Source organism: Hemiscyllium ocellatum, chromosome 3 (assembly GCF_020745735.1).
Source record: "Hemiscyllium ocellatum isolate sHemOce1 chromosome 3, sHemOce1.pat.X.cur, whole genome shotgun sequence".
Taxonomy (NCBI): Eukaryota; Metazoa; Chordata; class Chondrichthyes; order Orectolobiformes; family Hemiscylliidae; genus Hemiscyllium; species Hemiscyllium ocellatum.
This window is the reverse complement of record NC_083403.1, coordinates 5,700,478-5,716,752: the sequence shown is the minus strand read 5'-3', so window position 1 is coordinate 5,716,752 and position 16,275 is coordinate 5,700,478. Positions and strand designations below refer to the sequence as shown.

Here is a 16,275-nt window from a genome sequence, read left to right as displayed (position 1 = left end):
GAATATTGCATGTAGGGGTCAGAGGAGGTGTTCTTCGGACTCTTTAGCTGGTTAGATCTTTGAACTTTACAGTCTGTTTTGATATAATGCGATAGTTCTGTTCTTGTGTGATCTCCCATTATAAAAAAAATCATATAGCAGCACCATTTAAACTAATGGGATCAGAATTGCGTTATAGCCAATCCATGTAAGGAAAGTTCACCTACAAGTAACGATCTAAATTCTTTAATTGCGATGAAGCCAGTTTGTGTTGAAGAGATGCATGTTCTAGCAGAAAAGACAGTACAACTTGAAGGTTTCTAACCTGATGGTTGCTGTTATCTGCTGTCAGGGGAGGTAATGGCCTAATGGTATTATTGCTAGACTGTTAACCTGGAAACCCAGGTAAGGTCCTGGGGACTTAGGTTCAAATCCTGCCGTGGCAGATGTTGGAATTTGAATTCAATAAAAATCTGCAAGTAAGAGTCTAATGATGATCATGAAACCATGTAGGTTGTCAGGAAAAACCTGCGTCTGGTTCACTAACTTTCTTTATGGAAGGAAAGTGCTATCCTTACCTGGACTAATGTGACTCCAGACCCACAGCAATGTGGTTGACTCTCCACTGCCCCAGGGCAATTAGGGATGGACAATGGATGCTGACCTAGCCAGTGATGCCCACATCTTGTGAATGAATATGACAAAGATGGGATGAGAAGGGGGGCTGCTCAGTGCCCTGGGTTAGGCCAAAACATGTTCTGCAGTACATCCCATCCTTGCAGCTTATTGCTTATGATGCTTGTAAAGTGTGTTTGTCTGATTGCTGGGTTAAGATACGACTTTGCTCAGCTGGGATGCTTTTCAGACATTTGGACTTCTTCCAGCACCTGCCGTAAGTTCATGTGGCTTGAAAGGTTGCTAAGGCCTGGAAACTCTACTCCTGTCCCAGCAAGGAGACATGGAGACATAGCGACATATAAACTAGATGCAGGATTGGGCCATTCAGCCCCTCAAGTGTGCTCTGTAATTTTATTAGATCTGTTTGTGGCCTCAACTCTACGTTCCTGTATAGTTTCCAATAACTCTGGACTATTTTGTCAATAACAAATCTATTTAACTTGGGTTAAAAAGTATAGTGACCCAGTCTCCTCCATCTTTTGGAAAGAGAGTTTCAACAATCCTCGAAGGAAAGCATTCACTTAATTGTCATCTTAAATAGGAGACACTTCATGTTCAAACTATGTCCCTTAGTTCTCATCTCTTTCAAGGAAACAGCCGCTTGGTGTCCATTTTGTCAAGACCCTTGGGGTCTTGCATGTTCCAATCAGGTCATTTTTTTGTACTTCTAAACGACAATGGGTGCAGACTCAACGTGCCTATCTGCTTGGAATGGGGAATGTGGTGGAAATTATTAATGTTGAATGTTTCTTCATGGCTTTTCTTCAGATTGCAGGATTAATGCATCTCCAGAGTTTCATTTTCTCACTTTTCTTGATTTTTAACACAGGCAGCAATTCTGACCACCATGGATATCATGCATGATGGATTTGGATATATGCTGACATTTGGAGATCTGGTCTGGGTACCATTTGTATACAGTCTACAGGCTTTCTACCTGGTTAATCATCCGAATGAACTGAGCTGGCCTGCAGCTCTTGTGATCATTGCACTCAATAGTAAGAACATTTTAGAGAACTTTTTCATCAGTACTTTTTGCTTTTGCGTGACCAAATGCAGAATACGGTGCATTATTTACCACTGTGTTCCAGCTGTCATATGTTGCATAGTTGACTATGTTGGTTATGTTACAGCTGTTGGTTATATCATGTTCCGAGGAGCGAATTCACAAAAAAATGCTTTCAGAAGGAATCCTCATGATCCCAAACTGGCAAGTAAGTACCAAGGGTGTCTCGAGAGTGAGTGTGTGTGTGTGTGTGTGTTTTTTGAAGAAGCTGCACCGTCAATTCCAACAATGTGTGCAATTGTAAATGAAATAATTTATTTGTGACACAAAAATACTTCACTTGTCTTTAGGTTTGTTATATATTTAATATAAAACTTTAAAATAATGTCAGCGCATTTGTGTGTCATTCCCAGAGTAGTTTTAGATAAAAGTAATTCAGTTGGCAGCTTGCATGATCTGTTTGTATTTCAAATGATACATTCCTCAGAAGTGAATGATATGTGGCCTATTATCGCTCCCAAGTCATGGGCTTTTGGCTTGTTAAGAAGCAAATTTGTACATGGAAAATCAGAGCAGAAATAGACAATTGGGTTCCTTGAGCCTGTCCACCATTCATAGAGAGGCTAAATAGTCACCGTAGGAATATAGAAGAAGGAATAGGCCGATGAACTCCTCGAGCTTGTTCAGCCATTGAATGAGATCATGGCTGATCTGTGGCCTAACTGCATATACCTATCTTTGGCCCACGTCCCTTAATTCCTTGCTGAGCAAAAATTTATCTGACTTGGATTTAAAATTAACAACTGATCCAACATCAACTGTTGCTTTTGGAAGAGCGTTCTGAAAATCTACCACATTTCTTTTGTATGGAAGTGCTTCTTAACACCTCTCCTAATGTTCTGGCCCAATTCTCAGACTATGCCCCCTAGGTCTAGGGTGGCACAGTGACACAGTGGTGAGCACTGCTGCCTCATAACGCCGAGACCTGGGTTCAATGCCTGCCTCAAGCAACTGTCTGTGTGGAGTTTGCACATTCTCCCCGTGTCTGCGTTTGTCTCCTCCGGGTGCTCCAGTTTCCTCCACAGTCCAAAAATGTGCAAGTTAGGTGAATTGGCCATGCTAAATTGCCTGTAGTGTTAGGTGAAGGGGGTAAATGTAGGGGAATGAGTCTGGGTGGATTGCTCTTCAGAAGGTCGGTGTGGACTTGTTGGACCGAAAGGCCTGTTTCCACTCTGTAAGTAATCAAAATCAATTCCCCAACCAGTGGAAAATGTTCATCTTTATCTACTCTGTCTTTTCCTGTTAATATCTTGAAGACTTTGATCAATCATCTCTAAATTCTAGAGAAAAAAGGCCTAATTTGTATAATCTATCCAGTTAACTTCAACTCTGAAGTACAGGCATCATTTTTGGCAACCTATCGTGTACTCCAGCCAAGGTTAATATATTCTTCCTAAGGTATGGGGCTCAGATCTGCGCTCTCTACTCCTAGGTGGGATCTGTTTAGCAGCATAACATCTGCATTGATATCTAGTCTTTTGGACATAAAAGCCAGCATTCTATTAGTTGTCTTGATTACTTTCCACACCTGTTTGAAACATTTTTAAGATCTATGCCACTGAACCCCAAGACTGTTTGGATATCCAACGTATTTAACTTTATACCGTCTAGAAAAAAATCAGAATCTATCCTTTGTTGATCAAATGAATAATCTTACACTCGCTCACTTACAAATCTTGTACAAGAACAAAAATGTTCTTTACATTGTTACATTTTCTTTCCTCCATCAGATTTAAAAACTATTCCTACAGCAACAGGGAAGAGACTGATTGTTTCTGGATGGTGGGGATTTGTCCGTCACCCAAACTACCTCGGTGACCTGATCATGGCTTTGGCTTGGTCTCTGCCCTGTGGTAAGTAAGAAACTGCTGCATCAAAAATTTGGTTAAGTTGCATTGAGGAACCGAAGTGAGAGGTTCATCAGTCAAGTTGCTATCCTCTTCCTGAAGTTGCTGAGTCCCTGGTTGGGAAATAGAACTGAAAGTTTGAGGGTTAAGTAGAATGCCAGACACTTTGTGAAGCATATTAGTTTTTCAGGTGCCCTATAATATTGTAGAGAGCAACTCCTATGAAACTAACTGTTGATCATTTAAGGTGCTTGGCTCTTTTGGAAAGGAAATGAGAGAAAAACATTGGAAGATCTTTGTCACCAAGATTAATAAAATACTTCTGATCCCAAGAGTAAATAGGGGGGGAAGAAAAGAATTTACTGGAAAAGAATTGCAGGAGGTGGTCATTTCTACAGAGCAGGGTTTGGACAGAAAGACACCAGCCTATTTTCTGTTCCATGATAACATTGCATAGTGTGGAGCTAGCTAGCTGCTACAGTCGGGCCCTACAGAAAGGAATTGCTAAAGGAAAATTAGGCATGATTCTGTTTTCCTGTGGTCATTTCTATCTGGTTTTCTTTTTTTCTCTGCATCTTTGAGAGTTGATGATAAATACCTGGTAATCCAAACTGATAGTTAGGAAAATGGAGATTTGTCAATGGCTACCAGACCCTATTTTGCCCTCTTCTCCACAAGCTGATGTCTCAAACTTTCAGACAGATGTCCAGCACGAGCTGTAGTTTTTTGGGTGGTCTTGGGTGCTAATGATTTACCATTTGATATGCTACTTTGACATCTTCCTTCATTACAAACTTGAGGAAATCTTAGAAATGGGAGTGACTTTTAAAATCTCTTTTAAAATAAATATATTTCATGAAATATTTCCAGGATGATATGACTTCCCTGGAGATTTTATTTCAGATCTCTAGCATTCACAGTATTTTGCTTTTATCCCATTGCCTTGAGTTTTACTTGGGCTCCTTGATGCTATACTCTCTTAACTGCCACCTTGACATCAACTTCACCTCTGGAACTAAGCTGTATTCCCTATGTTTGAACCAAGGGTGTAATGAAGTCAAGAGCTGGATGTCCTGGGCATAACCCAAAATTCGCATCAGTGAACCAATTACTGTGCATATGCTGTTTGACAGCACAATCAAGGATCCTTCCCATCACGGTGATGATCAGGTGTAGGCTAAGAGGAGGATAATTGAGGATGATAACAGTTTTAAAAACCTATCTCAAATTGTAGGACAATGAGGCCATTGAGCTGGCTCTGCTGTTCAGCATGATCAAAGTTGATCCACTACCTACCCTGCTGTCTCCCAAGCACCTTGATTTGGTATCTAGTAATCTAAGGATTTCTTTCTTAAATATATTGTGACATGGCATACTGTGTACACTTGAATCCTTCCTCTGGGCACCTCAGCTAGGGGAACGAATAGTCATCCCTGCATCCTGTCTGTTCAGTCCTGTCAGAATTTTAGTGAAAATCCCTTTTGATTCCTCTAAACTAGAAGAGAGGGGCTAAATTAAGTAAATCCAGTAGGAAGAAAGGCAGGGCCAGATTAGTGAACACAGTGGGGCGAACAGTCTGACTTGTGTTATTTTAACACAAGCAGTATAACAGATAAGGCAGATGTACTTTGAATCTGGATTAGTACACGGGACTGTGATGTGGTAACCATTACAAAATTTGACTAGAAGAAAAGTAGGATTGGCAGCTCGAGGCTCTAGTGTTTGTTTCAGATGTGATAGAGGTGTAAAAGGAGTGAAGGAGTTGCATTACTGATTAAGTTTAAAAATCACACAACACCAGGTTATAGTCCAACAAGTTTATTTGGAACTATGTTGCACTATAACCTGGTGTTGTGTGATTTTTAACTTTGTCTACCCCAGTCCAACATCAGCTCCTCCACATCATGATTACTGATTAAGGAAAATTTCATAGCTGTACAAGAGAAGACATCTTGGAGGGCTCACACGTGAGCCCTAATGGGTAGAATTTAGGAATAAGAAAGGTGCAGTCACTATAATGGGGTTATATTATAACAACCAGCTCTTAGAGGAACAGATATGTAAGCAAATTATGGAAAGATGTGAAAACAGCAGCATTGTGGTTGTGGGTGATTTTTAATTTTCCAATATTCACTGGGATGTTCTTTGTGCCAAAGTTTTTGGGGCAGAATTTGCTCGGTGTACTCAGGAGGCTTTCTTGAAACAGTAGGTAGATAGCCCAACTTGGGCATGGACTGTATTAAATCTTGTATTGGAGATGAACCTGGATAGTTGATTGAAGTTTCAGCGGGGTAGCATCTTGGGAACAGTGATCATGTAGGGATTCTATGATAATTCCTTAAGTTTTAACTTGTGTAAAAGAACAGGACTAGTTCTCGGGTCAAAATGTTAAATTGGGGGAAGGCTAATTACAACAGCATATTAGGCAGGAACTGGAGAAATTAGATTGGGGGCAGCTGTTTGAGAGTAATTCCACATCTGCCATATGGGAGTATTTTTAAAGGTCAGTCAACCAAACTTTAGGACCAGCACGTTCCTGTAAGGATGAAAGAAACAGGTGGCAAAATTTTGGAAGCTTGGATGACAAGAGATATTGAAAAGTTAGTTAGTCCAAAGGAAAAGGGATTATGTAAAGTTTAAGAATCTGAATTCAAGTAAGGCACTCAGAGTATAAAACACTTAGAAAATAACATATTGCACTCTTAATTCTGTGTTTATGGGGCCATGAAATGTCTCTCGGCAAGTGGGATTATGGAGAATGCCACAGCATTTTATTGGTACATTGGGAGCATTTAAATGGTCCTTGGATAAGCATATGGATGATGATGGAATAGTGTAGGGGGATGGGCTTAGATCAGTTCATAGGTCGGTGCCAAAGGGCCTGTTCTGTGCTGTATTGTTCTATGTTTATGGATATGGGATAGGTTATTTAGGACTGAGATAAGAAATTTCTTTGCCAGGAGAGGCAAGCCAGTGGAATTTGCTGCCACAAAGCACCTGGTGCCAGAACGTGAAATGTTTTCCAGGAGTTAGGTATAGTTCTAAGGGCTAAAGTGATCAAAGCGTATGGGGGGAATAAAGTGGAACCATGTACTTAATTGGATGGTCAGCCATTTAAATGCTCATTTATAATGCTCATTTAAATGCTCATTTAAATGCTCCCAATGTACCAATAAAATGCTGTGGCATTCTCCATAATCCCACTTGCCGAGAGACATTTCATGGCCCCATACTGCACTCTTAATTCTGTGTTTATTGAATGAACTACTCCTGCTTCCTATGTTTTTTGATTTCACATAGAGAGCCACCGATGTCCTGGCAGGGAGGATTGATAGTGCCACTCGGGAGAGTTTATGCTAGAATTGGGAGTGGGGGGGGGGGGGGGGGGGGGGGTGTGTTGGGAACCGAAGCAGCAGGTCACTAAGTATAGAAACTGGGGAAGAGCTTGAGTCGAAGGCAAATATAGTTAAGAGGAAGAGCAGTCAAGAAGAGGTCACTGAGCTAAGCAGAACTGGAGGCTTCCTCTATATTTGTGTCGATGTAGGATGGATTAACTTGGAACCTGGACTAATTCATGCAGTTATAATGTTATTGCTATCATAGAGATGCTTGAAAGAGAGACAGGATTGGCGCTTACCTTTCTGGGATATCACTGTGTTAGATGAGACAGAGGAGGATGTAAAAGAGTTGAGTAAGTTATGTTACTGATTAGGGAGCACATCACAGCTGTGCTGAGGGAGGATACGTTTTGAGGAACATTGTAGTGAGGTATTATAAATTGAGCTGAAGAATAGAAAGGGTGCAGTCACAATGCTGGGATTGTCCTAGAGACTTGCCAGCTGCCAGCAGGGGATAAAGGAAGAGATATGTAGTCAGATTCTGGAAAGATGTGAAAATAACAGGGTTGTTGCAGTAGGTGATTTTAACTTCCCCCATACTGACTGGGATCCCAGTGCCAGGAGTTTGGATGGGGAGCAGTTTATTAGGTGTGCCCAGAAGGGAGTTTTGAAACAGTATTTGGATAGTCCAACAAGGGAGGCTGCCATACTTGACCTGGTATTGGGAAATGAGCCCAGCCAAGTAATCAAAGTTTCTGTGGGGGAGCACTTTGGGAATGGTGACCATAATTCTGTAAGTTTTCAGATACTTCTGGATAAGGACAAGAGTCGACCTCCGATGAAGGTGTTAAATTGGGGGGAGGCCAACTATAACCACATTAGGCAGATATTGGAGAATGTGGTTTGGGAGTGGCTGTTTGAGAGTAAATCCATATCTGACATGTGGGAGTCTTTTAAAGACCAGTTGATTAGAGTGCAGGACAGGAATGGAAGATGAAGGAACCTTGAATGACAGGGGAAATTATCAGCTTAGTTAACAGATGGATATTGGTGTTCAAGTGCATAGATCCCTCAAAGTTGCCACCCAAGTGGGTAGGATTGTTAAGAGAACATGTGGTGTTTTGGCTTTCATTAATAGGAGGATAGAGTTTAAGCGCCACGAGGCTTTGCTGCAGCTCTACAAGTCCCTGGTCAGACCACACTTGGAATACTGTGTCCAGTTCTAGTCGCACTACTCTAGGAAAGATGCGGAAGCTTTGGAGAGGGTGCAAAGAAGGTTTACCAGGATGCTGCCTGGACTGGAGGGCTTGTCTTACGAAGAGAAGTCGACTAAGCTCGGACTTTTCTCTCTGGAGAGGAGGAGGAGGAGGAAGAGAGGTGACCTGACCGAGGTATACAAGGTAATGAGAGGCATGGATAGAGTCAACAGCCAGAGACTTTTCCTCAGGCAGGAGGGGTCGTAGTTTTAAGATATTAGGAGCAAGGTGTAGAAGAGACGTCAGAGGCAGGTTCTTTTACGCAGAGAGTTGTGAAAGCATGGAATGTGTTGCCAGCGGTGGTGGTGGAAAAGCAGAATCATTAGGGACATTTAAGCGACTGGTGGACATGCACATAGATAGCAGTGAATTGAGGGGTGCGTAGGTTAGGTTATTTTGTTTTAGATTAGAAATAATCCTCAGCACAACATCGTGGGCCAAAGAGCCTGTTCAGTGCCATACTTGTCTATGTTCTATATGTCAGTCAATAACAAAAAGCATACCTGAGGTCTAGGCAATTGAAAACAGATAAGGTCCTTGAAGAATATAGTGAAATAAGATGGAGCTGAAATTAGGACGGATAAAAGGGGCTACGCAATGTCCTTGGCCAGCACGGTTAAAGAGAATCCCAAGGCGTTTTATAGATATATTAGGAGCAAGAAGGTAGCAAGGGAAGGATTAGGCCCACTCAAGGATAAAGAAGGGAGGCTACTTGTGGAGCCAGAGGAAATGGGTGAGATCCTTAATGAGTACTTTTATATTGGTATTCATAAAAGAGAGGAACATGAGGGCTGCTGAGGGAAAGGTATGTAAATACTCAGGCAGGTCAACATAATGAAGGAGGAAGTGTTGGGTGTCATGAAATACATTAAGGTGGACAAGTCCACAGACCAGATCTATCCCAGGATATTGTGGGAAGCAAGGGAGGGATTAGCTGGGGCCTTAAAAAAAAATCTTTGGAATCTAACCTGAGGCCAAACAGGATACAGAGAACTGAAGAACAGCCTGTGTTGTTCCTTTGTTTAAGCAGGGAAACAGAGATAATCCAAATTAACAGAGGTTGATGCGCCTGGCAGAAGTAGGGGGAAGCATTCACATTTGGAAGTGAATGAACTTTAGTGTTAGGCAGCATGGGTTTCTGTGAGGAAGGTCATGTCTCACCAATTTGATTGAGTATTTTGACATGGTGATAAGAATGATGAGTGAATGTTATCTACATGGACTTTACTAAGGCTTTTGATAAGGCACATCATGTAGGCAGGTAAAGTGTCATAGGATCCAGGCTGACCTGACTAGATGGATAACAAACTGGCTTGGTCATGGAGTAGTGGTGGAGGGTGCTTTTTAGAATGGAGATCAGTAACTAGTGGTGTTCTGCAGGGATCAGTGCTGGGACATTTGTTGTTTGTTATATAAATGATCTGGAGGAAAATATGTCATCTGATTAGTAAGTTTGCAGATGACACCTAAATTGACAGAGTTGCAGCTATTGAGCAGGATTGTTAAAGGATATCTGGAGATATTGATTGCAAATTTGGTTAGAGAAACCTTAGATGGAGTTTAATCAGGAAAAATGTGAGGTGATGCATTTTTGGAATATCAAACTCCGATGCAAGTGATAAAATATATGGAAGGATCCTTAGGTGCATTGACATGTAGGGGGTTTTGGGCATACAGATCCACACATCCCTGAAAGTGGCAACATAGGTGGACAAAGTGGTCAAGAATAGATATAGCGCAGTTGCCTTCATTGGCCGGGGCACCAAATATGAAATTTGGCATCTTACAGCTGTACAAAACTTTAATTAAACCATGTTTAGATTATTGCGTGCTGTTCTTGTTGCCACATTACCAGAAGGATGCTTTGAAGAGGATTCAGAAAAGGTTTACCAGGACGTTGCCTGATTTGGAAGGTTTTAGTTGTGAGAAGAGATTTGGGTTAACTCACGATTATTTTCACTGGGAAGATGGAGACTGAGGGGCAATCTTATAGAAGCCTACAAAGGTTTGAGAGGCATAGATCGGGTTGGTAGTCAGAGACCTTTTCCCAGGGTGGAAAGGTCAACTGCAAGAGGTTCTAGGAGTTGGAGGAAGAGGTGTGGAGAAATGTTTTCATACAGGATGGTGGTGGACACAGACGCATTAGTAACATTTAAGGCATAGCTTGATCAATACATGAATGCGAGGTGAATACCACGTATGGACCCACGTGGGTCTAAATAAGGATTAGAAATTGGCACAGGCTTGGTGGGCCAAACGGCCTGTTTCTGTGCTGTTGTATATTTTGTTCCTAACTAAATTGACTTAAGAATGTAAATTGTGATGCTGGGGTCCACGGGAGAAAGTTGAAATGAATTATCTAATTGGCATTCTGGCCATAGATTGTTGCAAATACTTCAGTCTTGTCTTTTGCCTTTAATGTGCTTGGCTGTTGCGTCATTGAAGATGGGGAGATTTGTGGACCCTGCTCCTCCAGTGAATTATTTCGTTGTTCACAATTAGATTCAGCAGGACTGCAGAGCCGAGATCTTTGATTTACAGTTTTTATTCAGTCATACAGGGATTTTTCATTTTCCCAACTGAACTCACTGCGTAAAATAAAACCCTTGCTAAGAGTTCTGGATGAGCACAGTCATTATGACTGACATCTAAATCACTGTGCACTCCTGTAATATTTATTTATCAACTGGATGTCATGTGAGGGCTTAAATACTGCTTGCTTTTCTCTCTGAAATGAACAGAAGAGCAGAAACAAGATTTGAGTGCAAAGTCCAGGCTATGGTATTTCAAAAGTTGAGCAATTCACTATTGCATTCCAGTCATTAAATGCTAAATGTTAATCTGTTTCTTTCTCCATAGATGCTGCCAATCCAGCTGTGTTTCCCTAGCACTTTGTTTCTATTTTGCATCATTATAAAGACTTGGGAAACAGATGTTACTAAGTATGCAATACTGTGGTGGAGAGGGAAGAAAGTTTTAGTGCATGTAGAAAGGAGACCTGATGGGGAGCAGACGTTGTGCAGTGTGTGTGAAATGCCTGGTGTGGAAGGTTAACAGACTTTCACTGACCAATATGGGTTGAGAATGGGAATTTGAAAAACAGACAATCATTTGGTCTGTGTCATAGTTAGCACTAAACAAGATTTCAATTTGAGAAGCCGTAACAGACCTTTGCTTTAAAAAAATTGACACTTCTTTCTCTTTTCACAGGGTTCAATCACATCATTCCGTATTTCTACATAATTTACTTAACTTGCCTCCTTATTCATCGTGAAGCCAGGGATGAGCGTCAGTGCAGGAAGAAGTACGGTGTGGCTTGGAATAAGTATTGCCAGCAAGTCCGCTACCGAATCTTCCCGTACATCTACTGAGCAAGTCTGTAATACCCATTAGATTACATGCCTCTGCACATTATTGTGACGTGTTTGGAAGAAAATGCTAATGTATTCATCCAATTTTAATCATGAGGCTGGCTGTTTTTAAAAGTATTTATACTTTTTATTGTTCTAACCCTGTCCCTGCCTCCTTTTATAAAAGAAAAACTTCATTCATAGCTAGCCACGAATTTACAGCAGAACAAAGTACGTAATCTTTCTATCGACACAATGCTCTGGCAGATTCTTTTAAAATTTGAAATATATTCCTTGTAGTTTCTTTGATGGAAGGGACAGGATAACTTGAGAGACAAATGTTTTGTGCTGGTATTGTTAAGTAACTCTGGTAAAGACTTAACATGGTTAATTATTTAAAGATTTGATGCGACATTCACTTCACAAAAGGGTTCACTTCTTCTCAGGTATTTATGAAATATGTGCTGATTATATTGAGACCTGTTTAAGGATGGTTATAAAATCATTGATGTTCCTCATTGCCGTTTACAACATCACTTATTTAAACATTAGCTGTCTTAAAGAAAATTAGACTTTCTATTGTTCACTTGTTGATTCTTTTGTGTATTAATCAAGACAGGTCCTGTGTGATGCATGTTATAGTTTTGAATCTTTATTCAAATTGTCATGATTGCAAAGCATTGCAAATTTCCCCCTCACCCATTTAAGAAAAAGTAATTAAACTACTGGAATTAATGACCACTTCCCATGTCTTTTTGGATACTTTGGCCAGTTGCTTTACCTTGTAATTTTAGTTTGAACTTTAATTCATTCGGCTTTTTAGAAAAACTGTTACCTAACTGGCCATAACTAAATGTGAATATTGTAATCACCATTTTGGTTATTCCTTTCTTCCCTATCCATTTTCTTTCTTTCTCTATATCTGCCCACTCAACTATCCTGAATCATGATATTCAGATTATTTGATTGTGCATAGTCCAAGTTCAGCCCAAATGGATTCTTGCCAGATCTGCGATGCTCCACCTTGGATTCTCTGTTTCCCTTCATATCTCTTTTAAATATTACTTTTGGGGAAAAGAGATCCCCATCTGGGAGTATAGAAGAATTGAGAACCTGGAACCTTTTGCAGCTCTGTAGGATAATTATCATTTTAAGGAAGTACTTCTAGATTGGAATTTTAACGTACTTTAAGGTTTACATTGTGTATTACAAGATTTTCTTCTTTTGTTGAACTTTTCTGATATGGTGACCTATGCAGTTTTTATACTGAGAGACATCTTTAGAAAGGGATCCAAAGTAATTTAGCCACTCTAGATTTCTTCAAATGTCTTGCTGTTTCTGGTTGAGTCACAGTGCTACTTTGTATGAGTGAAGAATATACACAGGAAGGCTCACGATTTATCCTCCACAAAACTTCGTGAAGTCTGTTTAAATGAAGACAAATTGTGTTCATGGATATTGTAAATACTTCAATGGCACTGAAAAGTTTACTGAAATGAGCCAGAGAATTGATAACTAGAGCATTCACATTTTTCCAGTGCTGGCAGCCTGAGGATGGGTTAAATCTTCAACCACATCAAAAACATTTAGTGCAGGAAAGTATAAAGGCAAAATACTATAGATGCTGGAAATCTGAAACAAATACCAAGAAAGCCAGAGAAATGCAACAGGCCTGGCATCTGTGGACTGAAAAACAAGTTGATGTTTTGAGACCAAATCAACTCATCAGAAGAGTACTCAATACTCTTTTTCTCCCCAGATGCTACCAGCTGGGTTTCTTCAGCATTTCTCCTATTTATTCAGTGCAGGAACGTGTGTATATTTGCCCAGGCACAAGTGATGACAAGTTTTGATCCTGTGGCTTTAGAAAATTCAGGTGCACCACATTTTCTACCAATCTGAGCTGTCATTTCCAATATTCTGGCTTTGGTTCCTTCAATCCTGTTTATATCCTAAAGGAATCCAAATCAAAGATAAAAATTAAAAGTTGCACATCACCAGATTATAGTCCAACAGCGCCGCTCCTTCATCGGGGAACTAGAAGGGCAGGATCATAAGACACGATTGATAGCGTTATGCAAATAAAACGATAGTTTGAACAAACCTAGACTGCTGTTAAGTCTGTTTGCTCAATATATCATTTTATTGCATGACAATGTGATCTTTTGCTATCAATTTTGTCTTATGATCCTGCCCCAATAGCTACCTGATGAAGGGGCAGTGCTCTGAAAGCCAGTGCTTCTAAATAAACTAGTGGACTATAACCTGGTCTTGTGTTATTTTAACTTTGTTCAACCCAGTTCAACACGAGCATTTCCACATTTTAGTATGTTAAAAAAAAATTGATGTTTTTAAAATTGGAAGATGGTGTCTGATTGTAAAGTCCACTTTAATATTTAGCTTGCTGTCTTTGTTGGAATTTCAGGAGTTGATAGATGATACCTTTCAACTGTACATTTTTTCAGCAATGGTTTAATTTTTGAGTACAGCGCCAGAATTTGGAAGAAGATTTGTAGTTTGGGTGCTCTTTGTTGTGGTTCTGTTCGCCGAGATGGGAATTTGTGTTGCAAACTTTCATCCCCTGGCTAGGTGACATCCTCAGTGCTTGAGAACCTCCTGTGAAGTGCTTCTTTGATGTTTCCTCCGCCATTTATAGTAGCTTGTCTCTCCCGCTTCCGGTTGTCCGTTCCAGCTGTCCGCTGCAGTAGCCGGTATATTGGGTCCAGGTCGATGTGTTTGTTGATAGAATCTGTGGATGAGTGCCATGCCTCTAGGAATTCCCTGGCTGTTCTGTTTGGCTTGTCCTATAATAGTAGTGTTGTTCCAGTCCCACACATGCAGATGACAAGCAACGTGAATTCGACTGACAAACCACTATAAATGCCGGAGGAAACATCAAAGAAGCGCTTCACAGGAGGCTCCCAAGCACTGAGGATGTCACCTAGACAGGGGACGAAACGTTTGCAACACTAATTCCCAGCTCGGCAAACAGAACCACAACACAGAGCCAGAAGTCAAGACAAAACAATGTAAAGTATCACATTGATTTTTCACCCATAAAATTATACTTTGACCGTAGTCCACCAACTGGAAACCCGTGGTTCCAGAATAAAAGAGATGCCCTGATTTTCTTAAATAACATTTAGGAATAAATAGCTGAAGAGCGGGCTGGGGATTCCATGAAGCCTCAATTTTCTTGGCGTGCAGGCAATAATTTTGTAGAATTTGTTCGTGATCCAGTTTGTCTATGAACGAGTTTTACCAGTAATACAAAACTGGTAAATTGAGTGAATTCTACCTTGTATTTTCTTGCAGTCCATTGACTTTAAATAAAGACAAGTTACAGTTGAATTGTGGATTTCCACTGGTGCAAACCTAAAATGATGGATATATTGGTGGGACATCTGAAGGGACTTGTGACAAAAAGTCACATCAGCAGGCAGAATTTACCAGACCAGTGTTTCATTAAATGCCCTATTGATAGTAAGGAACACAATCAGTATTAATAAATAATATGGTGCACAACCTGAATAAAAACTGTCATTGACTTAAATGTGAAGGGGAAAAAAAAATCCCATAGTTACCATAGCCTAAGCCTACATTACAAGATCTACAGTCTGTCTGCTACCTCACCAGACAAACAGAAAGACTCTTCCTTTGTATAAGTTGTATATGTTCTCAGAATTTATTTTTTGATATAAATGTTGAACTCCTGAAAATCAGATTTTGTTTTACAAAAGGTAATTTTGATGTATTCTTGATTTATAAATGTAGCTTTATTGATTAAATATTTTTATGTATGAAAAGAATTTCAGTATTTCAGATGGATTTAACTGACTTCAATGTAATCCATTTAGTGTAACATTCATTGTTCAGCAATGCCAAGGGGGCAGCAAGATGGCTCAGTGGTTAGCCAGGGACCTGGGTTCAATTCCACTCTGGTTTGCACATTTCTCCTTGTGTCTACATGGGTTTCCTCTAGGTGGCCATAGTGTCCAGGATAGGTGGATTAGCCATGGGAATTGTAGGGTTATGGGGATAGGGTGGGTCTGGGTGGGATGTGCTTTGGAGGGTTCCACACTGTAGGGATTCTGGGATTTTAAAAATCCCTTCTTTGGTATTCACTGCCATATCCTTCTAGAAATCTGTACAACTTATTTTTACATGAGTCTGCATGAGCCAATTGTATTCTGGGATCGTAACTAAAGTAGCTCCCCTGCCTTGATGTGCCTGTTATATAAAATAAATAGATTCTAAAACATCACTCAGGTTGAAGTAAAGCAGACAACTAAGATTGATATTTAACATTAGATGCTTCCTGTGCAACCTTTGGTCTAGACCAATCTAATGCACCTGATCCTAGACCTTGACTATAACAGCTGATTTGATCAGCAATAAATCATTGCAATCAATATCAAAAATAGAAATTGGTTGATAGTTCACATTACAGCTTTGGTTTCTTCATACGTTGCTACTGAAGAAAAGATAGCAAGTTCACCCATATGTACAGATTCTATTTAGAAGGACATCTGTTTGGCTCAAAACACTGTAGCTAAGTTTTAGGAGTCCTGTTTGAGATTGAGGCAATATTGTAAATAGCTTTGTTTTAATGGGTAAGGTTTTTTTCATTGTTTTTGTGACAGCTTGTGCAACAATCATCCAAGATTTTATGGCTTGCAAAAAATGCACTGTACAAATAAAGTGAAGTTCCTTTTATATTTTTTTGGCTGAAATAAAGATTTTCACTAAAGCTTGTGCTGT

General features: G+C 40.2%; 2 protein-coding genes across 3 annotated transcripts in view; one reads left to right on the top strand and one right to left on the bottom strand.

The window, feature by feature from the left end:
* The window catches only part of lbr (lamin B receptor), a 90,026-nt gene extending 75,613 nt beyond the window's left edge, over nucleotides 1-14,413 (top strand). For both annotated transcript variants that reach the window (XM_060847977.1, XM_060847966.1), the window contains exons 11-14: nucleotides 1,487-1,655; nucleotides 1,791-1,871; nucleotides 3,454-3,576; nucleotides 11,375-14,413. In XM_060847977.1, the coding sequence (XP_060703960.1) occupies nucleotides 1,487-1,655; nucleotides 1,791-1,871; nucleotides 3,454-3,576; nucleotides 11,375-11,535 (534 nt within the window). In that variant the 3' untranslated portion in view covers nucleotides 11,536-14,413. The remainder of the gene's footprint in view (nucleotides 1-1,486; nucleotides 1,656-1,790; nucleotides 1,872-3,453; nucleotides 3,577-11,374) is intronic.
* aars2 (alanyl-tRNA synthetase 2, mitochondrial (putative)) overlaps nucleotides 13,299-16,275 on the bottom strand; it is a 130,578-nt gene continuing 127,601 nt past the window's right edge. The window contains exon 22 of the mRNA XM_060847947.1: nucleotides 13,299-13,466. Within this exon, the coding sequence (XP_060703930.1) occupies nucleotides 13,314-13,466 (153 nt within the window). The 3' untranslated portion in view covers nucleotides 13,299-13,313. The remainder of the gene's footprint in view (nucleotides 13,467-16,275) is intronic.